Here is a 26,402-nt window from a genome sequence, read left to right on the forward strand (position 1 = left end):
TGTCCAACCTCTCCTTGTAGCTAATGTACTCCAGTCCAGACAAATCTGGGTGAACCTCTTCTGCACTCTCTCCAAAGCCTCCACATCCTATCAATAGTGTGTCAACCAGAACGGCAGACAATATCCCAATGTGGCCTAACCAAAACTTTATACAGCTGCAGCCTGCCTTCCCAAGTTTTATACTCAACGCCCCGACTGATGAAGCACGCTAAAGTGCAACTTCAAGCTTCTGGGGCTCTCTTTAACTGTTAAATTAACCAAAACTGTTCTGGTTACTAAAATTATTTTGTAGTGCTAAAAATAGGCTTTGACACATTAGGTTTATTTCATGTATTGTGAGAGAGCATACGTGGGGGGTTAATATTCAATATTCCATGGGATGCTTCTCAATAAGGAGCTGTTGCCCTCGTCCAGGTAGGTGACTTGGAATTTTGCATAAGGTTCTAATTTCTGTTGTAGGCTCCTGTCTGAATTGTTTAATTAATCAGTGCAGTTGCATTTACGTACAAGCATACTGGCCATAGTTGTAGATTGTCAATGCATTCAATATAGACGACTGATCCTTGAGGGGTACAGTAATTGACTACTTTTTTAAGTAGCTTGAGTAATATTCCTGTGAGTATATATCTGCCTTTATTACCCCGGCTGCCTTGTCATGCTCCGCGTTGTTATTCATCCTTTTTTTAATCAAATATTTTGTTGGATCAGAAGTTGAGCTGAAAAACTGGTAAGATTACATATTTAGCCTGTTTTCAAAAAGAGGCGAATCAGTGTCACTTTCTAGTAATCAGTGCACGAGGAAGGGTTGTGTTCCGATTTCTTGGTTGCCTGAACCATTCTTTTGATTCTGGTGTATCCTGCATCACTTGAAACCATGCAAGCTGTTAAATGAGTGATCAACAAAGGTAAATGGAAGAAATTATCGAGCAGCAAATTTTGACATTAAGGATAAATACTTTTTTTTAATGAATGCTAATTTTTTTTGTGTGGTTTATAAACCTTGCAGATTAGGTGTGATGTTAATCTTCTTTCTGTGTTCTAGTTTTTAGTGACTATTGTCTGACGTGATCTGGATGGGTTGTTCTTAGCTGTGACCTCTACCTGGTGTTGGTGATTTGAAATCCCTGGCCTCTGGAAGCTGTGAATCCATAGGGTTGAGTTCTGTAGCGATGAAGAGCATTGATTCAAAGAATGCAATCCAAATCCTGACTAGCCGTGAGCGTGGCTTCCAGGAGCTGGGCTGTCAAAGATGCCTAGAGGAGCTGGTAGAGGACAAGACACGATGGATGCAATGGGAAAGTCAGGTGAGCAAAATCACAGCCCTTCAGTTTTTGTTCCAAGTCAAATTGTTCCATTTTCTTGAAACACTTCAAGTACACAAAAACTGATTTTAATTTTACTTGGCCTTGTATCTTAAAATAATTTTGCATAACTTCATTTTGAATAGAGGATGCTTAAGTACAATTGCACCCTGTGAAATGGTGATTACATCTCGAAAGTCTTAAGGTAGTGATCAGCAGTAATAAACTTAAATGCTTCACTTGGAAAATAAAGCACCATTATAACCAGCTGGATAAGATCCGTCATCTCTTGAGGCTTTTATTTTTTTAAAAAAAAAGCTCACACAGCCAATGGAGTTCGTATTCCTTTTTTTTAAGAGAAAGTTCTGAATTTGCCATACAGGAAGTCCCCAACTTACGAACGCCCGTACATACGAACCGACCTCGTGGTCTTAATGACCTTCGGTTCGTAAGCGGGCCCGGCCACCGATCCTACCATGGCGGCGGTACACCTTCTTTGGCCCAACCCCGGGCCAAGTGCGCATGTGTGGCCAGGGAACCCCAGGCCAAGTGCGCATGTGCGGCTGGGGCCATGTGCAGCTGTGATCCTCGGGCCAAGTGCGCATGCGCGGCCGCGATCCCTGGGCAAAGTGCGCATGTGTGGACACTGTTCTGAGTTACATACAAAATCGGATTACGAACAGTCTCAAAAACGGAACTTGTTCGTAACCTGGGGACTTCCTGTACTTTTATCTGGAGATGGAGGATAATTAGTTGAGGAAAATAAATTATGGTTTATATGGGTGTATTAAAATCAAAAAGAGCTGTGTGCTGAATAATTTTGAAGTGTTTTGAGATTTCCCTTGCACTGAAGAATGTAAATCTGTTCTTCAAGGGAGGGTTGGGGTGTATACAGCCATATTTTCCATTTGTGATTCTCTCCTGGACATCAAGATGAAAGGTTAAGGGTAAGAGTAATTTGAAGCAGTTTGCATTCTTGTTATTATTGGCACTGTAATTTTCCACGTTAATGGCTTTTATATTGTTTTGTGCTTAGACATGGTGCAAACAAATCATTGACGTTTGAGGTGGATTGTAGTTTGGGGGAGTTATAAAGGTTATTTGGGATATGGATTGAGAATTGTTTGTGGGTGGTCTGGCAAGTAACTATTGGGGCTGTGAGCTTTGGGTGCAGGAAATGAGTTGGGAGATGCATTTACTGCATAGCTGGTGCCTAGCATTAGAATATAAATAAATTCTGGAGGAGATGCAGATGTTTTTCTCAATTCATAAAATATAACTTGGAGATTTGCTTTCACTTGAAAATGTGAAGTTATTACATGTGCTTCACAGATGGTGTTCTAGTCTTGAACATATTAACAGAGTGAGGTGGCAGTTTTGAAGCTGGTGACTTGACTGTAGCTGTAGGTTGTAATGGGAAGAAAGAGAAATTCACTGAAATATCAAGTTCTGTAAATGTGAAATTTAACTCTTGCTCCATTTCCACAACAAAATTGTGCTAATAATCAATTTGATTGCAACATTAGACCATTGGATCTGTACATGACCCTCAATCCAGATCAACTGCATAATTTTCTCAATGAGATTTTACAGATGGGTAGATAGCACTCTTTACTCTGTTTAAAACAAAATTCTCTGTCAGTCTATGGACTTTGGTTGTCTTGTGTGTGTGTGTGTATATATATATATATATATATATATATATGTAGATATATGTAGATATATATATATATGTAGAGAGATATGTAGATGTAGAGATATGTAGATGTAGAGATATGTAGATGTAGATATATATATATAAATAAATAAAAAAATACCGATTTGTCTCCCAAGTGCCACTTTTGCATGTCTACAGATATAATTTCTGCTGTCTTTTTAGTTGTTGGATTTTTCTGCTTTCATCATCTCTTGAGCTTCCCACAAATGGTATTCATGAAATTGGTATTGAGTTTTAGCTTATAAAATACCAGATTGGTCCAAGTCAATATAAGGTTAGGCTGATGTATTGATATACTTCAATGATACAACTTGTAACTTTTCTTTCACACCGTTCTTTCATTGTCCACTACTCCTGAGGTTTAACAATTGTAGCTTGATTTCACAAACTGAAATCTTTGGAATCTCATTCATTTCACTCTTTAGTGAAGTTCAGCAATCTTTTGCCTACAGAAGTAAACACAGTTGAGTCTGTTTTTTTTAATCCCCTGGTCTCACATGAATCTGGGTCGATGGGTTTTGCCAGAAAGCAATTGGAACTTAAAGTTTACAATACTTTTCATTGAGAAGCACTGAAGCTAATAGCAGTATTCAATTCCTGTTCTGTCTGAAAACAGCTAGCTCTGCACAGGTGATGAATTGAACCAAGGATCTTCTGAAGGTTTAAAACTGCTGTGCCACCGGGCTGTTAGAAGGGGATGTTTGGGTTTCTTTCCAATTTGGGGTAATGTAATTGTGGGGACAATTGTGCAAATGGTCCAGAGGGACCAGAGTCTTGAGGGACTAATTTGAGGGAAATATTCCAGTGTGTGGAGTAGTTGTAACTCTCATGTTATTTTCTTCTTGCAGAAAGTCGAACTTCCAGACAGTCCCCGATCAACTTTCCTCCTGGCATTTAGCCCAGACAGGTCAGTGACAGCATGATTATTCTAATTTTGGATGACTTTAAATGTTTCATGCTAATTTCTAAAACTATTCCTTGCTGTTAAAAATAGTTTTTAAATGATTCTATGTAGAATATAGGGATAATGATTGCTTTAACAGGATTGTAATTTTCCCTATGTCCTGTTAAAGTGCCTCTCTGAGAAAGTGAAAGCTTCAAGTCCTATTTCAGGAACTGAGCATCTAATCTCACACTAGTGAATTCTTAGAAGGGCTCTTTTTTAGGTGATATGTTTAACATCTGATTAATCAGTTGAGTGTAAAAGGTTTCACAGAACAAGAAATTTTCCCAGCTACAAATATGCCTACTGTTTTTCCTTCAACAAACACCTCCAAAGCAGATGGATTGCCCAGATATCTTATTGCTGTTAGAGCCAAGTGCATGCAAATCAGCAGCTTTAGATAATTGCTTGCTTGGAAGCTGTCAAGGTTGTAAAGCACTTCTTGGTGTCTTGAGGTCATCAGAAGTCCCATGTATTTTTAGGTTCTTGTATGCTGCTTGTTCATAACTTGTGAAGTATTTCAAGTCTCCAGCACATAGATGCTTCTTCACCAGAACACCTTTCATCAACGTAATCTGCAAATGGAGAAAAGCATCCAAAGGCACCCTATAGGATTATTATTAAACAAAATTAGACACCTGACCACTTAACCCATATTAGCTCATCTCTTTTGCTCAAACAGAAATTGTAAAGAGTATGTTAAAGGTGTAGAGAAGGTTAGTGATTTTGAGCTGAGGATTCAGGTAACTGCAGGCAAAGCTGCTAGTTGGTCGACCAATGGAAACCTGCTCTGCAGGAGTTCTGAATACACATTCTGTTATGCAGTAAATTATGGATGGGGAAAGCTTGGGGCATTTTGAAAGAAGACCTGCTTTAAAGGCAAAATTGATTCTTGCTATAGATGTGAATGTCACTTCCCTCATTTCTTGGGTGCAGAGAATTCTATGATTCTTGTGAGGAAAGGCTGGCAGTTGCACAGAGAACTACCAGCCCTACTCCACGTAAGCATAACCAAGAATGAGTGTAGAAGTTCTGAATTTGCTGGCTCATTTTTTTTTGATTTCCTACCCGTGCTCCTCATGAAGTTCAGAGGCAGAGCACAGAATTGTGGCTGTTCCCACTGCTGGGTTATACTTGGTGTAAAACCAGAGACTATTTATTTGAACAGAAAAGAAAGGGAGCAAGGTAAGTATTAGGCAATTTATATTGTTTGAATTAACTCAGTTAAATATTTTTTAGAGAGGAAGAGTGAGTTCCTAGGTTTATTGAAAGAGAACTGGTATTCTTTCTTTTTACAATATTTTTATTAAATCCATGAAAAAAATACAAGTACATGCATCAAAAGAGAGAGTGAGAATACTACTAAATACCTTGTGTTAAATCATACTTAATATCACAATACTCTAAATTAATAATGACATGTAATAGTTAAAGGGAAAAAAAATTGAAATATTTTATTTTATTATAAAAAAAATCTACTCCCACTACCAAAAACCAAAGCTGTTAGATGGAAAAAAAACTACAAGGAAAAACCCTTAAAAATGTAAGAGTGTCAGCCAATATCTGCGTTTTAGTCACCAAATCAGAGAGTTTGAAAATAATTCAAAAAAGGGTCCCCACAAGGTTTGAAAGTCTTAAGTTAGATTCAAAAACTGAACAGCAAATCTTCTCTAGATTCAGGTATGACATAACGTCCTGTAACCATTGAGCATGAGTAGGCAGAGTAACTTTCCTTCCATTTAAGTAATACAGCTCTCCTGGCTATAAGAGAAATAAAAGCCAGAATGTGTAAGTCAGAAGCCTTCAAAGTTATATCTTTGTCTCCAACAATCCCAAATAGTGCAAAGGATTAAGTTTAAAATTTATTTTAAAAAGTACAGAAAATTTTTTTTAAGACTCCTGACACGTCCAGAACATGTGAATTAAAGAAGCCACTCCACTAATACATTTGTCACAGTAAGGAGATATATTGGAATAAAAACAGGATAGTTTATCTTTAGACAAGTGAGCTCTATGGACCACTTTAAATTGAAGGCGAGAATGATGAACACATAATGACGAAGTATTAACCAACTTGAAAATTTTATTCCAAGTTTCCTCAGAAATTGACATCTGCAAATCTTGTTCCTAAGTGTTTTTAATTTTATCTGGTGGTACCTTACTCATTCCTAGTAATCTGTCATAAATATCAGATATTGAGCCATCATGAAAGGGTTCCAAATTAAAAATTACATCTAATAAATTCTTATCAGGACTCAAAGGAAAAGAATGTAATTGAGATCGAAGAAAATCTCTAATTTGTAAATATCTAAAAAAAAAAGAGTTTTTGGTGAATTATACTTGGTAGACAATTGTTCAAATGAGGAAAGGTTTCCTCCAACAAACAGATCTTGAAAACAAGTAATACCTAATTTGTCCCACTCTTTAAAAACTACATCAGTCATAGAAGTTGTAAAAAAAAATTAGAGAAAATGGGACTGGACAAAGAAAAACTCAATAAACCAAAATATTTTCTAAATTGTTACCAAATTTTCAAAGCATGTTTAACTACTAAATTATCTGTTAGTTTATTTAATGATATTGGAAGTGAAGAACCAAGCAGAGAAATAATAGAAATTTTTTTTAACAGAGTTAACTTCCGAAGAAATCCATACTGGACAAGCCTCTTGATTAATGTAATGTAACCAAAATGTAAGATTTTGTATATTGACTGCCCAGTAATAAAATCTAAAATTAGGTAAGGCTAGACCTCTGTTCTTTTTAACCTTCTGAAGGTGAACTTTATTTAATCTAGGATGTTTATTATTCCATATGTAGAAAGATATAATTGACTCAAGAGAGTTAAAGAAAGATTTAGGAATAAAAACAGGTAAAGCCTGAAATAGATATATAAATTTAGGTAAAATATTCATTTTAATAGCATTAATTTGGCCAATCAATGATATAGAAAGGGGAGACTAACTTGATAAAATCCTTTTCACATATTGCAGTAAGGTGAAAAAATTTTCTTTAAGTAAATGTTTATAATTTTTTGTAATTGACACCCCCAGACAGGTAAAATGATTTCTTACAATTTTAAAAGGAATGTTAAAATTAAATGGTACCAGGTTATTCAGAGGAAAAAGTTCACTCTTGTATAAGTTCAATTTGTAGCCTGAAAAATAACTGAAGCGGGAAAGTAAAGAAAGCATAGGAGATAATGAGGCTTCAACATTAGATATAAAAAGTAATAAATCATAAGCATATAAAGAAACTTTGTGGTTAATACCTCTTCTGGAGATACCAAGGATATCTCTAGATTCTCGGAGAGAAATAGCCAAAGGTTCTAAGGCCAAACCAAAGAACAAAGTGCTCAAAGGACATCCCTGTCTGGTTCCACGTTGAAGTTTAAAAGATTTAGAATTTTGAAAGTAAGAACTCAAGCAGAGGGGGATAAATAATGTAATTTAATCCATTGGATAAAATCAGGCCCAGTTAAATATTAATTCAGTGGTTTTTTTAAAATTTTCTTCATTGTTAGGTTTTTAATAATTTTTGCAAGTCCGAAATGCTCTCAAACATTGACAATTTTGACTGGTTTGGTAGCCGGTTTAGTCAGGTGGTACAACATAGCTGGTGGTCCATATTTTTATCAGCTTTGTGGGCAGGGGTTGTTTTGCACACAACCCCCCACGTCGCCCCACCTTCAACAAAAGTAAAAGGGCCTCGCCATGTAGTAGTGAGCTAACACTAAGCAGCAAGGTGATATTGGAGAATCTGTAAAAGGCAAACTTGAACACAATTTTTTTGCAGATTGGAAGCGAGCACAAGCAGTTCCCACTGGAAGGAATTTCAGTTTTGTTTGGAAGGAAATTATTGCATGTTAAATAAAGCCTCGTGTTACTTGTGCTACTTAAACTAGATTGAACAAATATTAACATACCTGGAATGGTAAATATGCCAAGTAAGTTGGTTCATTGTGTTGTAATACACACATGAAAAATGAAGGGACAAACGTAAGCATGTACCAGCTGTTATTTGAGAAGATCTAAGAAATAATTTTCAATGTAAATCAGCTGTTTGTCATCTAAATTCAGGATTAGTGATCATGGCTGTAAGCTGGTCTGAAATGCCTGAAAATAAATTGTGTATTTGGCTAAGTGGGCCCAAGTTTAGGTTTCTTGTCTTTCCCTTCATTTGTATTGCATTTACATAGGTGCACATTGGGCCATTACTCTTCGTATAGCCTCATTTCAACAGAAATTGTGACTATTCAACATACAGCCACAACTGTCGATGTCTCAAGACCTCTGCATGTTTCCTCTGCACCTACGAGCCTTCTTAAGATTATACATATCAAATAATAATATTACATTACTCATCACAATATATTTTAATTTTGTTTTGCTGTGCATTGTGCTTGTTCTGCTTTCCTCGTTTCTCCAGGTAATAAACTCTGAAATGATAGCCTGCTTTCCCACTGCATTTTCACTTGCTAGATATGTACAAATGTAACCATCTGGGTATTTTCACTGTCTAAGACCATGCATTGTGCATTATAAATCTAAAATCCTTTTTTAGTTGTGTCTTGTCAGTCATAATGCTTAAGTACTATTTAATGTTGACTACTTGCTTTTTAATCTTTTTAGGACATTGATGGCCTCCACCCATGTAAATCACAATATTTACATCACTGAAGTTAAGTCTGGACGATGTATCCATTCACTGGTGGGTCATAGAAGAACTCCTTGGTGTGTGACTTTTCACCCCACCATCCAAGGGCTTGTGGCATCTGGATGTCTGGATGGAGAGGTTCGAATCTGGGATTTACATGTAAGTGTGAGAAAACCTAGCCTGAATGTGAAGTGATTTGTGATTGTTGGAAAAAAAAATTATGAAGTTTGGAAACAGGTTACTCATTGATGCACATAGAAATATTAATAATATGGGCTGGGTATCTGCAGAATTGGAACTAATTGGCCTCTAGTGAAGGAAGTGGAAACTGTTTACTGTGGACTCTTAGATGAGGGAAAGCTCCTTCTAAAAAGGAATTGTCAATGGGATATGAGTGATAAATGTACTGAATTGCACAACTTGCATTCATGTGGCTCTAACTAACAAGTGACTGCCCATAAAATTTTGACTCTACCTAGATTACTGTGGGTTAAGGAAGGAATTGTTCCTTTTGTATCTTCTCCTACAACTAATATCTCCAATTGAGCTTACTGTAAAATAGATCTTTGTTTATTTTGCCTTCTTTTAAATTTCTGGAGTACTCTTTGTTTAGCAAGCATTGACAACATTACATTGAACGCAGCAAAATGTTCCTGAATGTTTTATCTTGCAGGGAGGCAGTGAAAGTTGGTTTACAGAGAACAATGTGGCCATAGCATCCTTAGCCTTTCATCCTATGGCACAACTCCTTCTGATAGCTACTGCAAATGAGATCCACTTCTGGGATTGGAGTCGGCGTGAGCCATTTGCTGTGGTTAAAACTGCAAGTGAAATGGAGCGAGTCAGGTTGGTGTGTATAAAGCTAACTGAGAGCTGCTGCCTGGAACATGCGAAAAAAATGCATGTTACTCCATCAAGGAGTGAATCTTGTTTATGTAAAATAATCAAAAAAAAAGATTTTTCTTTGTTATAGAGCTTCTAATGTGAGCCTTCTGTTTAAAACTATTTTCCTGTTCAGTTGCTGCTGGGAGTTCAGTGCAAGTATCAGTAGACTACTGCTGAGAGATGGTGCATTAAATGTGGATTAACACTGTTGAAAGGAGCATCACAAAATGCAAAGATGAACAAAGTTCAGAAGCTATGTGATTCTTACAAAAAGTCATTGATTGGAAATTAGCAACGTGAATGATTCTTGTTGGCTCATTTCTTTGGCATTTGTCGTTGTCACAAGACAAGTGTAGGTTTGGGAGCACAGTTGGGACTATGCTACATGGAGTGCTGAGATTAACATTAATGTGAAAGGGTTGGGTTCAGGGAAAAATTTTCAGAATTTTAAGCAGGTATCATAACAAAAAAAAATTAGGTTAACTGCAGCCATTACCATTGTAAGCCGGGCTCAAAATCAAGGGTAGGCCATTTAGGATTGAAATGAGGAGACGGTTGTTGACTCAGAGGGTGGTGAATTTTTGCAAATCTCTACCCTCGAGAGCTATGAAGACTTGGTCATTGATTTCATTCAGAACAGAGATCATTAGATTTCTGGTTCCAGAAGGAATCAAGTGTTATGCTGATTGGGCAGGAAAATCTTGTCAGAAAGATAAACCATGATCTTTTTTTTATATGGTAGAGCAAGCTCAAGGGGCTGCGTAACCTATTCCTGCACTTGTTCCTTATTTTCTCATGTTGTCTTCCAATTAACGTGCGGATAACTGCAGTAGGGCCCTGGGGAGTGTTGTAGAACGAAGGAACCTAGAAGTACAAGTACATGGTTCTCTGAAAGTGGTGTCGCAGTGGACAGGGTGGTGAAGAAGGCTTTTGCAAGCTGGCCTTCATCAATCAGGGCATTGAGTATGGAAGTTGGGATGTTATGTTGCAGTTGTACAAGATTTTGGTGAAGCTGCATTTTGTAATATTGTGCTCAGTTTTGGTCACCCTGCTACAAGGAAGATGCCATTAAGCTAGAAAGAGTGCTGAGGAGATTTACAAGGATGTTGCTAGGACTCAAGGGACTGAGTTATGGAGAGCAGGTTGGGACTTTTTCATTGGTGTGTAGGAGAATGAGGGGTAGTGTATAAAATTGAGGGACATAGATAGGGTAAATGTGCAGAATCTTTTTCCCAGGGTTGGGGAATTGATAAAGAGAGGGCGTAGGTTTGAGGGGAGAGATTTAATAGGAACCTGAGGGGCAACTTTTTCACCCAGAGAGTGGTCAGTATATGGAATGAGCTGCCAGAGGAAGTGGTTGAGGCAGGTTCATTGGCACTTGGACAGGTATATTGAATAAGAAACGTTTGGAAGGATATGGACCAAACATGGGCAAATGGGACTGGCTTAGATGGGAATCTTGGTCGGCATGGACTGGTTGGGCCAAAGGGTATGTTTTCATGCTGTATGACTCTTTAACTGTAAACTTTTTACTTTCAAGAGTAGAAGTTTTAAGCTTTATACAGCCAGCTGCATGCTATGGTGCGTACCATATAAATTTTAGCAAGCAATTCGTGATTTGTGGTTCACTTTTTTTTAAAAAAAAGTGTCACAGCTGCTGAACGTCACTCTGATCACAATGTAATATGTTTTTGGAAGATAAGTGATCTTGGCACATGTTTATTGCACATCTCTCTAACCCCTTGGAAGATGGCTGTGAGAGATTTGTTTTTACAACAAAGCAGTGGGACCAAAGTAATTTCTGGGGCAGATTTGGCAAGGATGACTTGTTTGCTTCTCAAAGGACATCAGCAAACCATTTGGATTACTTTGACAGAGGGGAAACTTAAGTATTTATCTCTTTGCTGTGCCAGATATAAGTAAAACAAAACTATTGAATTCGTTTTTCTTGCTTGCTGCGGTGCTGTTTAAACTTTCAACTTATAGGTTGTTGACCCAGTGCGGTGCCATTATTGTATGCTATGGCCTTCAGTATGACGTTCTTGTAGCCCTTGAACATGTTGTTCTACTTCAGTGAGTAATCATAGTGTAATTTGGTCTGAAATGGACATAAATTTGCAACCCTTAACTAGCGATGTAGTAATCCAATCCAATTGGCATCTTTCATCTCCTTAAAGTAGTGTCACGTGATGAGTGGTGCTGAGAGATCCCGTAAAGCATTAAGGAAGTATTTACCATGTTTAAAACAAGTTAGTAATGTGCAGTAACTATGAGAACTACTCATCCATAGTCCCCTGATTTTGATATTGCCCAATATCTACATATTCCACTTTCCATCTGAAGCACCTGTTAGCTGTCAGGGACAGGAACCCAAATTGTATTTTGTTTCTGCAATGTGCTTTCCAGAGAGTGTGCCAATGTTTATGCTTAGATTTTTATTTGAAATTTACTTTTTTTTAGTCTCCTAGGCAAACAAATTTTTTTCTGACTCTAGAGGTATCTCATTGAGAATCAAATGGAGATATTGGTGAAAATATTAACACTTCACAGACAGAATGTTGACTGTATAATTTTTTTTGTTTGGTGTCTAAGTTCTGTGGTAGTGTGCCTTCTTCATAATATTATCATCTCGAGTGTTGGGGTATATATTCAGTTAGTATCTGATCCTGGATGCTGGTACATTATATCTTTTAATATTGTTCCATTTCGATGAATTGGAATGTAATGGACGGAGTTTGTTTCATTGCTGAATGTTTCATTATGGCTTTACAGGGAAACTACAAAGTAAATAATGGCTGTGGGTCTGTTGTAAAGGCTTATAGCGAAGCTGATTGATTTGTTGCAGACAATAAATTTAGCATGGGGTTGATTGTAGGAAGCACTGTGAACCACTTTTTAATTTATCCTTGGGGAAATATCAGTTAATTACGTTCTCTTCTGTTTTTTTTTGTGTTACTATTCAACAATTAGTTCCTTATGCCTCTGATCTGCAAGATTTACCTGAAACCTTTCCAGTTATATTTCCAAGCTATTTGGCCTATCAGTTCCTCCCCGCAGCAAAAATATCATTTGTCTCTGGTTTTTAAAATTGGAAGGAAAATAAAACCAACTTGCTTGTATTAATGGTGTACTATTTCTATTTTAAATCTGACTGGATTGATTATGCAAGGTTTGAATGTAACTGTCCTTCAATAAAAATCCTGGTTCAGGTGCTTAAATCATTGGCGCTCGAGAATTTCATTGCATTGCATAAAACAGCTTTCACACACAAGTTGGATGATGTGTTACGTGTGTGCACGAGTGTGCTTGCAAGTTTCCCTTTTGATTATTTGCATTTATTTATAGTGTGCATCTTGTTCCTTTTGAGTTTGAAGCCACAATACAGAATTGTTCTCAATTACTTGGAAAGTATCCTAACTGAGCTGTTGCACTAATGGTTTTGCAATTGTGCAGCACGAAAAAACTAAGTTTCTTGCTCTGAAATTTCTTGAAATTTTAAGTATTTTTAGTAATTTTATAGTAATATTTTGCTTCGTGTTTATTGGAAGCTGTTTTCAGAAAAATGTTTTCAAGTAGCATTACTATGAGATTCTCAACCCCTGTCTGCCTAGAGGCATGTTACAAGTGAGTGATAATGTTGTTCTGTTTTGCAGACTGGTCAGATTTGATTCCTTGGGACACAACCTCCTGACTGCAATTGTCAATCCTTCCAACCAGCAGGTAGTTTACTGGTTCTAAAATTATTATTCCTTTAAGTTCTAATGACAATGTTTTGACAAGTCATTTCCTTTTAAGAGAGAAAAACAGTCAACATGACTGGTTAAGGTTAACCAATGAGTTATTTCTACACCCAGGTCTGAGTTCAGAGTGACGCTGCAGGTAGTGCTGCTGTTTCACGACTCCAGCAACCCAGGTTTGCTTCTGAACTCCAACACTGTCTGTGTGAAGTCTTACATCCTGACCGTGACTGCATGGTTTCCTCCAGTACTCTGTTTTTTTTTACACATCCCAACGACTCTCTGGCTGTAGCTAAATTAGCTACTCTCAATTGTCCCTTATGCATGTAGGTGGTAGGATGATGTGGAGGTATAGGACAATGTTATTGGGCATGGAGAGAGAATCGTTTACAGAGAAGTAAGTGGTGAGGGTGCAGGAGGGGAGTGGGGCAACTCCGAGCTGGCATAGATTAATGGGCTGAGCAGCCACCTATGTCATAAGGAAATATGAGAAATAATACATGGATGAATGGCTGAACTTCGACCTGGCTGACCACAGCCAGGGAGGAGATGGTGGTTACAATTAGCATCAATATCGCAATCAACTATGGTTTCTGCCTTGACTTCTGTCCACCAGTCCATTTGCCTAAATTGGGAGAACTAAACCACAGCTGCCAAGCTGCAGTCTGACATAGTTGTATTGCCAGAATTCCGGTTAATATTCCAGGGTCCTCCACAATATTTGCATAAGGATTCCATGAGCATACCACAGAGGTATTAATTCTGATAATTAGAGTAGAAGAATTTTTTTTGTGACTTGCTTATATTTCAAATACTAGTTTTGGCAATGATGTTTGATAGATCATAAATTCAAAGTATCAATTGTAGAAAATGCTTAATAGAATTATTCCATCTGTGAATGTTGACAATTTGTGTAAATTTTTACTATTTCGCTGAATGGATTTGCACAAAGACACTGAAGGAATTATTGCTACACTTGGAAAATCCTACAGATGGACAGAAGATGTGGGGTGGGGGGTGGTTTCTGCTGGACTAGCAAGGAGGAGGTGATGGCACAGCCATGTTTGGTCAGGAGGCCCTGGGAATTCTCAAGGTTGACTCCAAACCCTATGAAGTCTTAGAGTATTGGGTCAAATGGGCAATGAAATCTGCTGATTACCATCCATTGGTCTTCCACAGCTAGTACATCTTCCCTGCATCTTAAATGCCACTTGGGAGAGTTGTTTAAGGGTAACAAAGGGACAGAATTTATTTTGGATGGGGACCTTCAATGCCCATTATTAAGAGTGCCTCAGTATCATCCACTACAGGCCAAACTGGCTGAGTCCTGAAGGAAACTGTCCAGATAGAGTCTGTGGTGGGATAACCAATATGAGGGCTAAAGATGCTTGATTTCATTGTTGCTAGTGTACTGTTGCAGATGCATGTTCATGTTATGGCATTGGTAGGAGTGATCATTGTGTATGCTTTGTGGAGCTAAAGACCTTTCTTCAAACTGAGGGTGCCCTCCGTTGAGTTGTGTGTTAAGTTGCAGTGTGACATAAACAGTAACAGAATTGTTTTTCACTTGTGTTCTGACACATCCCTTATTATATCTTTACAATCATGTCAGGTTGCCAATCCTGGTTCAGTAAGATGTTGAGGGATTAGAAGGTATATCAGAAAAAAAGATGTTGAAAGTTTTGTACAGCTCTTTAGGTATCAGGGTATCACTCAGCATGGGAGGTTACTGATGTGTCTCTGATCTTTCAAAACTGATCAAAAGTCTGAATAGAGAATTTATAACTGTTTGCTTTGTGTCAATTGGAAAGGAGTACTGGACTCTGTTATGAAAATTGCTGTTCTATATCATAATCCATGAAGAAATATTTGTTGTTGATGTTATTGTTTGTACATATGAAGTTTGGTAATGAAGGTATCAAAATGTATTTGAGATTCCTCAGCAGAGATGTTTGCTGAGTGAAATTTACAATCGTAAGTTGATTAATCACTCCGCTTTTGATTCTACAGATGTATATCACTAAGAGTTTTTCTTTCTTTCCTCTTCTCTCGGATTAAGGCACAACTGTGCTCTGGGTTTGGCACCTTTCATGGAGAGCATTGGGTATCAATAGCTTCAGATTTGGCAAGACTTGGGTGACACAAGTAATTTGTAACTGCTTGTAATTGGAATGTTGCCAAGCAGGAGACTTCAGAAATTCTTCATCCTCGAATCTATTTGCTGTCTTACCAATTTTGCCACCCTGTCAGTCAGATCTACATGATGGTATCCATTCTCAGCCCTAATTTCAACTCTTCCTCACTGTCACTCCACACCACTCCTTTTGCATCATCATCCACTGTCCTTCATTGCTTCCTACTGTTATGTACCAGCAACAATAGAAACATGAGCCATGTAAAAATGTTAGAATCTATTTATTAATAACTACTTGTAATTATAAGAGAAATAAAAACATTAGATATCAGACATTCACCCCAAAATAAACCTGAAGTGTGTGTGTGGCAAGTTCCCAAACCCCAAATCTAGGAATAGTTCTCAAAGTTCAGTTCAGCAAGGCATGGAGTAGAACGATGAGCACACGCTTCTGAAAACGACAGTAGAACGTAGAGGGAATGTAGGGAGAAGGAGTTTACAAAATCCGCAAGTTCCACGATGGAACAATACGATGCCTCAATCACCGAAGATCTCTATTGCTTTGTTCCGAAATATCTGCCCCACCAAAGGCACTGGATACGTGGCCATCCACAGATATGCCTGCTTTCCAGTACAGGTTAACAACAAAGTGAACTCCACAGATGGCTCCATAAATCCATACATGGATATTACATTGACAGTGGCAGCGATTGCTCTTCATCCATAGATACAGAGACCGGCAATCAGTGCTACCATCGCTCTCGCTTCCTTAGTCTCTGTGCAACTGCCAGTACGCTCCAGTTATAGTCGTTTTTTTTTCACTCGCAGTAGTCAGATAAAGCCACACACACCATTACACTACTGTCTAGGTGCCTCAAGAGGACACTCACCAAGTAGCAACCTGGCTCGTAACACAACAAATCCAGCATTTCTGTGCTCAAATGGCCACTCTCAATCTAATGAAAAGAAAATGGCATGCGGAATTCTGAGAGAATGGGGGAAAGACAAAACATCAGACCTTTAATTTTGTCCCTTCAATTTCTAATGGCAGTATTCTTTGCAGGATGGTGTAGGTCAGACATGGATCGTACAAAAGTAGAGTGCAGGAACAGGCTCTTCAGCCCACGTTGTCTGTGCCAACTTGATGCCAACCTAAACAAATACCATCTGCCTCCACAAGGTTCATTTCCCTCTATTCCCTGCTTGTTCATGTGTCTGTCTAAATGCTGCTTAAACACTGCTGTTGTATCTGCTTCTACCACTTCTGGCATCGTGTTTCAGGCACCTACCGTTCTCTGTGTGGAGGAGAAAAGAAACTTGCTTTGTAAATCTCCTTTAAACTTCCTCCGGCTCTCCCCACCCCCCTCACCTTACCTTAAACCTGTGCCCTTTAGTATTTGACATTTCCATCCTTGGAAATAGACTCTGACCACCTACTGCCTCTCCTAATTTTATATACTTCTATCAGGTGCCCCCTCGGCCTCCTATGCTCCAATGAAAACAATCCAAATTTGTCCAGCCTCTCCTTGTGGATATTACTTTCCAACCCAGGCAACATCCTGGTGAACCTCTTCTGCACCCTTTCCAAAGCCTGCACATCCTTCCTGTAATGTGGCAACCAGAACTGTATGCAGTGCTCAGAATGTGACTGAACAAAAGTTTTGTACAGCTGCAACGTGACTTGGCATTTTTCATATTCAATGCCCTGACTGATGATGACAAGCATGCCAAACGCCGCCTTTACCTCCCCTATCCACTTCAGTTGGCACTTTCAGGGAGCAATGAACCTGCACCCCAAGATCTCTCTGCATCAACACCACTAAGGGTTCTGCCACTTACTGTGCACTTTCCTTTTGCATCTGACCTCCCGAAATGCACCACCTCACACTTGTCAGAATTAAAGTCCATCTGCCAATTTCTACGCTCAGATTTCCAACTGATCAATATCCTGCTAAATCGTTTGACAACCTTCCTCACTCTGCAATTCCACCCCCAATTTTTGTGTTGACTGCTAATCAGCCCACCTACATTTTCATCATATATGTATTACAAACAACAGACATCCCAGCACTGATCCTTGAGGGACACCACTGGTCACAGACATCTCGTCAGAAAAAACCCCTCCAGCACTACCCTCTGTCTTCTATGACCAAGCCAATTTTGGGTTCAATCTACCATGCAACTTAATCTTCTGCATCTTCCCAAAAGCGTAAATCCCAAGCACCCGGAGCTAAAAGGGGAGATTGAGAAGGAGGAAGCAAGAAGCTCACTGAAAGACAATTGGTATGTCAGAGACACTCAGCATGAGGAACTACATGAAGAATTGTAGTTTGAGGTAGAAAATTCAAATGCAGGTAATGAAAAGGACATCCAAGGTATTGAGGGAAGTGACGGTACAATTACAGTTGTTTTCATTTGGTGCTGTTAGGATTGAAAGCAATACCAGAGAGGTATTAATTCTGATAATTAGAAATGAAAAATCTTTCTGAATTGCCTCCATATTAAATACTAATATTGTCAATGTGGTCTGATGGATCATATTAAATTCCAAGCATAAATCTGTGAAAATCCTTAATGACATCATTCTATCTGTTAATGTTTAGGATTTATCTAAATTTTCACAAGGTATACAAATCATTCAAAGGCATAAAGTATGGTGGTTACATTTGCTAAGGGTACAAAGGAGAGGAAAATGAGATGTACGAAGCATATAATAAGGCTACAAAGCAAAGTATATCGGTTATGAGTGGGCAACAATCTGGCAAATGGAATATAATGCAGGAAAATGTAATGGTGGGGGAAAAATTCAACAAAAAAACACTTTTATTAATTGGTGCAAGAGTGCAGTAAAATTCCTCTGAGATGTAGAGGGGATCGGCATGCATGATTCACAAAAGGCGCTTATTCAGGTGCAGCAACGAATTGGGAAAGCTGACATTGTTATTGTCGCTTGGGGAATTGAAGACAAAAGCAAATAGGTTGTGCTTCAGTTATATAGGACTTTGCTGAGATCACATGTGGAGTACAGTGTACCCGATTACTCTCCTCAATAAAGGAATGACGTTAATCCGTTGGAAGCAGTTCAGAAAAAGTTTACTAGACAAATAGCTGGAATGGGTTGATTGTTTTATGAGAGAAGGTTGGAGTGGCTAGCTTTGTATCTGCTGGAGTTTAGAAATGTGAGAGGGGACTTGATTGAAGTATGGAAGATCCTGAGGGATCAGGGCAGAATGGACATGAGAGAATCATGAAGCTTTTTTTTTGCGTGTTTAATGTCTTTGGAACTCTCTCCTTCATAGCAGGTGGAAGCTGTGTTTCTGAACATTTTTAAGGTGGGGATAGATAGGTTCTTGACTTAACATGGAGGTGAAAGGTTACTATGGACAGATGGGAATATGGAGTTAGCATTATAATCAATCAGCTGTCAGAATGGTGGATGTCTGAAATTCTCTACCAGAGACGGTTGTTGAGGCCAGATCACTGGAGGTATTTAAACAGGAGATAGAAAAATGCCTGAAAGATTGGAGAATTGAGGGCTATGAGGAGTGGCACAATGGTTCACCTAGTAGACTTGCTGCCTTGCAGCTCCAGCAACCTGAGTTCGATCCTGATCTCCAGTGTTCTCTGTGTGGAGATTGCACGTTCTACCTATGACTGTGTGGGTTTCCTCTCGTATTCCAAAGATGTGTGGGTCAGTAGGTTAATTGGCTGTTGTAAATTGCCCTTGGGATGAAGGTGAGTGGTAAAACCTGGAGGAAGTTGATGGTTATGTGGGGGGAATAAAAATTGAATTGATGTAAATGGGTGTTTAATGGTTGGGGGCAGATTTGATGGGCTGAGGGGCCTTTTTCCATATCTATGACTCTATGGGATGAGGCCTGGGAGAGATCAGCCATGGTGGGGCAGGCTTGAGGGGCTTAGTTGCCTACTCATTATGTTTGTTCGTATGTGAATACTGCATTATTTTTTGATAATGTGTTTTTCTGAATACAGGCCTTCAAAGAATATTTGAATGCAATTTTATTTTATTATGCTGCAGGGGTTATCAGTACTATTCTAGTGTTCTGTCATGCAATACTAATTTAAATTTAATTTCGCAGAATTTCATTTTTCCAAACAGAAGCTGGTTGTGTTTCGCTATTGTTTTATGGATTCTTGTTCACACTTGTGATGCTGAAAAAAAGATGATTACTTCAGCATAGTTGATTTTTCACTTGGTTCTTGTCAGATTTGCAAATGAAATACAATAGGTTTACTCTGGTTGACTGTACTATTATTGAATTTTTTGCTGAATAACTCTTGTGCAAATTCCTATTTGATGGTTTATATTTCATTTTAAAACAACTTTACAGAATAATGTGATTTAAGTTTAAATCATACAATGCGAGAGTGAGATATGTGCCTCTATAATGATGATCTAGTGATGTTCCTTTTTGTAATGGGAGTCATGGATAGTTCAAATTGTGTGTTTTTTTTAAATGAACAAATCATAGAGCAATGGAACTGGAATATGGGCTAGATCATTCATCTATTTTTATCTGTATGATTTTTTTTCCAAAATTCAATTTGTTTGTTTTTGATAATATTTCATCTATTTCTCAGTGTCTCTGACTGTAGACGCTTAGAGATGGTTGTGAAGGCAGGAGCTGTCAGAGGCTATCAGACAGTCTGAGTAGGGCTTTGGGATGTGACACCTGAAGGTTAATCACCAGCTGCAGACAGTGTTGCCACAGCAAGACTTCAAGGGTGTTGGGAGCTGAACAGCCACAAAGCAAATCCGACTGGGGCGATGTGGGGGTGTGTTGGAGATGCAGGCTTGAGTTTGGTTTTAGTCAGTAATCAAAGGCAAGCTTCTCTGATCAGTGAAATATTCTAATACTGTCCTCTCAACTTGCCAGCCTGTTGATACCAAAAGCATTGGCAAGATAAGGAAATGAATAGGCATGAAATGGGCAAGGAAAAAATGGGGGATTTCTAAAGGCAAGCAGTTGCATCTGAAGTAGCCGAGGACCTTTGCAAAATTTTCAAATATATGGAATTGCTGTATTTCCAGGTGTTGGAAATTGGAGGGGAAAACGGCATGTTGACTAAATACTGGTGTGAACTGGCACCTGAACTCTTACGATGAGATGGTGGAGTTGCAGTAACTTGAATTAAAATTTGAAACCTAATGGTTGCAGGTGTTGTGATGGCAAGAGTTTGTAAGGTCTTGATCTGACTTGTGTCCTGGTGCTGCAGGTCTTTGAGTGTGCTCAATGAACTTTTGTTTAAGTGTTTCCTATTGCTCCAGATTGACCAGTTTGACTGTAGAATCTTCAGTTGCTTGAATTTCACAGGAAGTCATTGCAAACAGAAGATTATTTTGAATCTATACATTAAGAGTTTGCCAGTGTATCATGAGGAGGCCTGGAAGTATTTCTTGGGGATCTCCCATCTTTGGTGCTGATTGCATTCTTCCAATCCTCTCCCAAATTAGAATTGTGGAAATGCACTTAAAAGGGGGTAGTTGACCTGTATGGAGAATTCCTGAAGGGTTAAGATGTGTTGAATTCTGCAGTTTATGTTCTAATTATTTTTCTTTCTCCACCCCATCCCCCCACCCTCCCAAGAATGATGACGATGGTGAAATTCCATTGGATAACGTTGAAACACCTCAGTATCGCCAGCGATCTTTCCTCCAATCGCAGCCTGTCCGTCGAACACCACTGCTCCACAACTTTCTGCACATGTTGTCCTCACGGTCATCAGATACTTCAACGGGAGATCAGAGCCAGACTGAGGAGAACGCCTTGCCAGCAGGTGAAAGTGGTAGAACTTCCGTATATGCTGTTCTTCGTGACCGCTTCAGCTATCCAGTACAGGAATGTGTTCATCACATGGGGTTGGTTTGTTTTTGTAGTCGTTGCTCTGCACTGAGGTCATCTTCTTCCTCTTCTGTACCCAATGAAGACAGTACTCCTTCAACATCCTCTTCTACCACCAACTCTACATCTGCACGGACTGAGCCTCGTATTCCTCCTGAAAGGCCTTTATCCCAGCCCGACCCTCGTATTCCCGACCGTCCCTCAGCATTCAGTACTGTAAATTATGAGAATTCTGGTAACTCTCTCCGAAATCTCTCTGCAGCCACTAGCAGGAGGGGTTTATTAGGGCACACGGCATACCAGTCGGGAGGTTTGCAACAATCTAATACCACCCCAGGCTACAGGGACCAGAGTCCAAGGTTAAGTGGGTCTGATTGGACAAGAACAATGCTGAACGTATCACCAAGGTCTGAATTGGAAAGTATGCCGCCTCCTAGAACTAGTGCATCTTCTGTAAACTTGCTATCTGTGCTAAGACAGCAGGAGACAAACACTCAACCTGTTTACACTTTCGCTTCTGAGGGGAGAGGTGTCTCTAGTCCTGGCACAAGTAATAGTGTCAACACTGGTGCTAACAGCAGTATGGATGAAGAGAGACCGAACAACCAGTCCTCTGTCAGGAATGTTCTCCAGTGCAACCTGAGCCGCTATTTCATGGAAATGGACCGCTTCCAGGACGTGGATCAGCGGGTTGGTGATGAGTCCAATCAATCCCAGCAGGTGCAGGAGATCCTAAATAACAACATAGAACTTAATAGGGCTGGCCCATCTCAGCAAAATGCCGAAAACACTTCCAATTCATCAGGTGGACATCTGAGTCGTTGTAGAGCCTGCCATAACCTTTTAACTTTCAACCATGACACTCAGCGATGGGAGCGGACCACACAACTTTTTTCATCAAATGAGAGCAGCTCTTGGCATGTGCCAAACAATTACGAACCACTAGGGCATGGAAGTAGCCAATCCCCAATGCCACCGAGTAGAGGGATCATGGGTAGGGCCCATGGCTTGAGTAGCTCGGAAGGCAGATATACCCGTCATGGGTCTGGCCAGCAGGGGGAGCGTACAATGGGTCTAACGTTTAACAATGAGACGGGACACTGGGAGCGGGTGTACAGTCAACCAACGTCAAACAGAATGTCGAATGTTTCACAAGAGGCCTTAAACCAAGAAATGCCTGAAGAAAACTCAGAAGAAAATTTACTGAGAAGGTAATTTTTGCTTTTAGTTTTAAGAATATGAATTAAAAGGTAATCTTGTGCATCTTTTCTCAAATGGTGATGATACAAGGAAAACAACTGACTGCTACACATTCAGTGTGATTCTGGCTTAAATTAAGGTCCACGCCTGGTCTACCAATTGCATATGAACACACAATTTGTGATTGACATTAATGAGTCCATGTTAAGCTTGAAGTGAAACGTCTTGTTTCATACTTAAATTGGTTAAATGTTGTCTTCCATAATTAAATACTGGGTGGCCTAGCTTTGAATCTGAAATGTGAACTTTTGTTGCATTTGGATGCAATTGGATTCCTGGAATTCCCCGGGAAGTTCTCGTACAGCATAGTTACTGTCATGGGAGACATGCCAGCTAATGTGTGCGAGCAAAATCCCGACCTGCAATGTGATAATGACCAGATAACCTATTTCCATGTTGTGGATTGAGGAATAACTATTTGCCAGAACAGGGAGATAATATGGAGTTCAGAAGGATGAGGAGGGAATCTCATTGAAACCTAGTGGATACTGAAAGACCCGGAGAGAGTGGAATTGCAGAGCATGTTTCCATTAGTAGGAGAGTCTAGTATCTGCGGGCACAGCCTCAGAATAAAGAGATGTCCCTTTAAAACTAGATGAGGAGGAATTTCTTCAGCCAGAGGGTGGTGAATCTGTGAAATTCATTGCCACAGAAGGCTGTGGAGGCCAAGTCATTGGTTGTATTTAAGGCAGAGATTGGTAGGTTGTTGATTGGTAAGGGGGTTAAGGGTTCTGGGGAGAAGATGGGAGAATGGGGTTTCAAAAAAAACAGCCACGACTGAAAGGCGGCGCAGACTCGATGGCCCGAATGTCTTAATTCTGCTCCTGTGTCTTATGGTCTAACATGCTTTTTTTTAACTGGTTTTGAAGGGCTGCTTTACATCTTCTTGATTAGTTGGGGCATTGATTTAAAATTTCACCTGTTAAGCAACATATTGATTTTTAAATTTAATATTTGATTTTATAGTCCTTTAATAATTTGTCTCTTACAGCCTTAAGTTATCTCTGCTGCTTCAATTTTGACATCTTGAGCACTCTTGATTTTAATTTTTCCATAATCGGTGGCTGCTCATTCAGCTGCGAATGCTCTGACCTCCGACTGCCTGTCTGAACTTGTTTGCTGTGCCACCACTCTTTACTCCTCAATCAGTTTCTTTGACCAAGCTAATACCTCCTTCTAAAGTATGGTCTCAAATTTTATTTACTAATGTTCTTATTAAAGTACCCTGGGTAATTTACTTTTTAAAGGCAAGCCCAGAAGAACCATGTATGTCCAAATAAAGTCTGATCTTGGTGTTCTGAACATCATTGAAACCTGAAGGAAAAAAAGTTGACTCGTAGGTGTTAGTACCCTAAACGGGCATCCACAACAATTTACAAAATTGGCTTTGACAGTCCCGGTTACAAGAAGAGTGTTAGGCGCTTCATTATAAAATAATGTCAAATTGTTTGATAGATGAAACACGTTAGCAGTGAATAACTGTGTGCTGCCTGTTGTACAATGGTAAAATGTTTAAAGTAGCATAACACCACCTTCACATCATGAGCTATTTAATAGTGTAGTAGGTAGCACAACAAGGTTCAATCCTGATCTCTGATGCTGTCTGTGTGGAGTTTGCACGTTCTCCCTGTGACTATGTGGGTTTCTCTTGGCTGTGCTGGTTTCCTTCCACATCCCAAAGGCGGATGGGTAGGTGGGTTAATTGACCACTGTAAATTACCCCTAGTATATAAGCAAGTGGTAGAATCTGAGTAGAGAATAAAATGGGATTGGTGTAAACTGGTACTTGATCGTGTTGGTTTGGTGGCCTGTTTCCATGGTATATGTTTCTATATTCTGCCTGAAGTACCATTGCTGATTAAGTGTTGCAGAATGTGAAGTGTGATTATTGTACGAAATATATCCATATTACTTATTTCGTAGCTGTGGTCTGCATAGTAAGCTTGGGATGGTAATGGGTCATTCAGTCCCTGAAGGTTGTTTTTATTTAATTCAGGATGCGGCTGATAAATACGACAAGCATATTTGGATATCCCATCTTGATATCCTTCTGTAACAAGATTCATTCGATCTCAGATGTGAAGTTTTTAATTGACCAATCCATAAATAACCTTTGAAAAGGAAAATTTGATTACTCTTGATGAAGAAAAAAAACACTTCTTTTCCAACTGGTCTAGTTTTTTATGTAAAATTATGTTAGGGTGGATGTGGTCAGACGGGGAGGGGTGTGGCTGCTCAGCTCTTACATGTGGAGTTCAGAGCTGCACCCTGGTCAGTAAGATGAGTGTAGCTGTTGCTGGGGAATAGCAGTACTGGCTCCATGTGTTCACAGATAGCTGGATCCTATGGTGTCTCTCATCACCCTCTGGAAGAAATGTACATCTGAACCGAGAGAGGGAGATGGCATTCATCATACTGCCTTGAGCCCCACGTTTCAGCACTGAGAAGCCATTTTGCTGGCCCTGTTCCACCAATGTCAGCGCTCATACAGTCAACCGTGGGAGTGCCTTTGCTGGGGGAACAGCTGCAGAGAGCAGGGGTTTGTGCTGGGTTTCTGCGGTGCACAGTCAGAGTGGATGTATTTTTCTAAAATGTAGGTGGGTCTGCATCTGAGTATTCAAACTGGAGGATCAAGAACACTTATAACAAATTCGCACTTTGCAGGATAGCACTAAGCTAGGTGCCAATGTAAAGCACAATGTGAATCTATTATTATATTGCATGCATAGTGTGTGGACTGAGGAAAAGTTGTGTCAAGGATTTGTATGGTACTTTTCTGTGTGCACTGAAGCACTCAAATTAACTGTTTAGATATACATGTTGAAGTTGTACAGGTTGAATTTTCCTAATCCCTGTCTTCAGAGCTGTTCTCTTTTCCCAAATGAGCCCTATTCACGCATGAGCCTTATTCATGCATAACCTTTACTGGGGAGTATTAGTCAACTATTTTACTCCAGAGGCATTGGATTTGAGCATGATCCTAGTTATTGTAACTGTATATGGTGGTTGGTGGAAAGTGGGCAGAAGTAGATTTCCACCTCCTTTTGTTCTCCAGTCCAGTATCGGGTAGCCTGCAAATTTATCTCCCTCCACCCAACCCCACGGTTACATGGTGACATCCAGACTGTAGATGCTGGAATGTAGAGCAACTCACAAAGCACTGGAGGAACTCATCAGGTCAGGCAGCATCTATGGAGGGAAATGGACAGTCGACATTTGGGGTTGAGACCCTTCACCTAGAGACTGTAAGAAACCGAAGAAAGAAACAGTGGGAGAGGGTGGAGCAAGATCTGACAGGTGGATCCAGGTGAGGTGGGGTAATAGGCAGATGAGGGAGGGGGAGAGTGGGAATGATGTCAGTTGGAAGGTGATTGGTGGAAGTGACAAAAGATGATGATGGAATCTGATAGAGGAAGGTGGAGCATGGAATAAAGGGAGAGAGGTGGGGAGGGGAACCAGTGAGGCACTTCTTGTTGGCATCTCCAACTATAATCCCTCTAGTTTGCTGCAATGATACAAAACAAATGGAGAAAGAATAGTAGAGCTTTGTATCAATAGCATTTGGTATGAAATTAACGATACTCTGAGCCTTGTGATAGGAAATAATATTTTGCAGTAAACCAAAGAAATACAAAATTACTTTAAGTTTTGCAAATGGGAACTTCTTCTCAAATGACCAATGAAAAATAAATGATAGTGAAGTGTGAAAAATGGTCAAAATGATCAATGTTTAGTAGACTGTAAAATTAACTTTCATACAGCTTGAAGACAATTGTACTAAGTCCGCAAAATATAATTTGTTGTCATGCTTACCTGACTAGCTCCTGTATTTTGCCAAGGAGCATATTTTTCCTTTCTGAAATTCTCTCCAGATTTGTGCTGGGGTTTTAATTATGATTCAGAATCTC

The 26,402-nt window shown here is 39.4% G+C and overlaps 1 protein-coding gene across 7 annotated transcripts in view; it reads left to right on the plus strand.

Annotated features, from left to right (window-relative positions):
- LOC127577845 (activating molecule in BECN1-regulated autophagy protein 1-like) overlaps positions 1-26,402 on the plus strand; it is a 340,012-nt gene that overhangs the window by 30,894 nt on the left and 282,716 nt on the right. For 5 of the 7 annotated variants that reach the window (XM_052029452.1, XM_052029455.1, XM_052029456.1 and 2 more), the window contains exons 2-7: positions 1,043-1,304; positions 3,867-3,925; positions 8,590-8,773; positions 9,288-9,460; positions 13,153-13,219; positions 20,980-22,445. In XM_052029452.1, coding sequence (XP_051885412.1) covers positions 1,170-1,304; positions 3,867-3,925; positions 8,590-8,773; positions 9,288-9,460; positions 13,153-13,219; positions 20,980-22,445 — 2,084 coding nt within the window. In that variant the 5' untranslated portion in view covers positions 1,043-1,169. Of the gene's footprint in view, positions 1-328; positions 415-1,042; positions 1,305-1,999; positions 2,249-3,866; positions 3,926-8,589; positions 8,774-9,287; positions 9,461-13,152; positions 13,220-20,979; positions 22,446-26,402 lie in introns of those variants that run through there. The other 2 variants (XM_052029454.1, XM_052029458.1) reach the window with 2 other exon arrangements.

This window comes from Pristis pectinata, chromosome 14 (genome assembly GCF_009764475.1).
Source record: "Pristis pectinata isolate sPriPec2 chromosome 14, sPriPec2.1.pri, whole genome shotgun sequence".
NCBI classification, from domain to species: Eukaryota; Metazoa; Chordata; class Chondrichthyes; order Rhinopristiformes; family Pristidae; genus Pristis; species Pristis pectinata.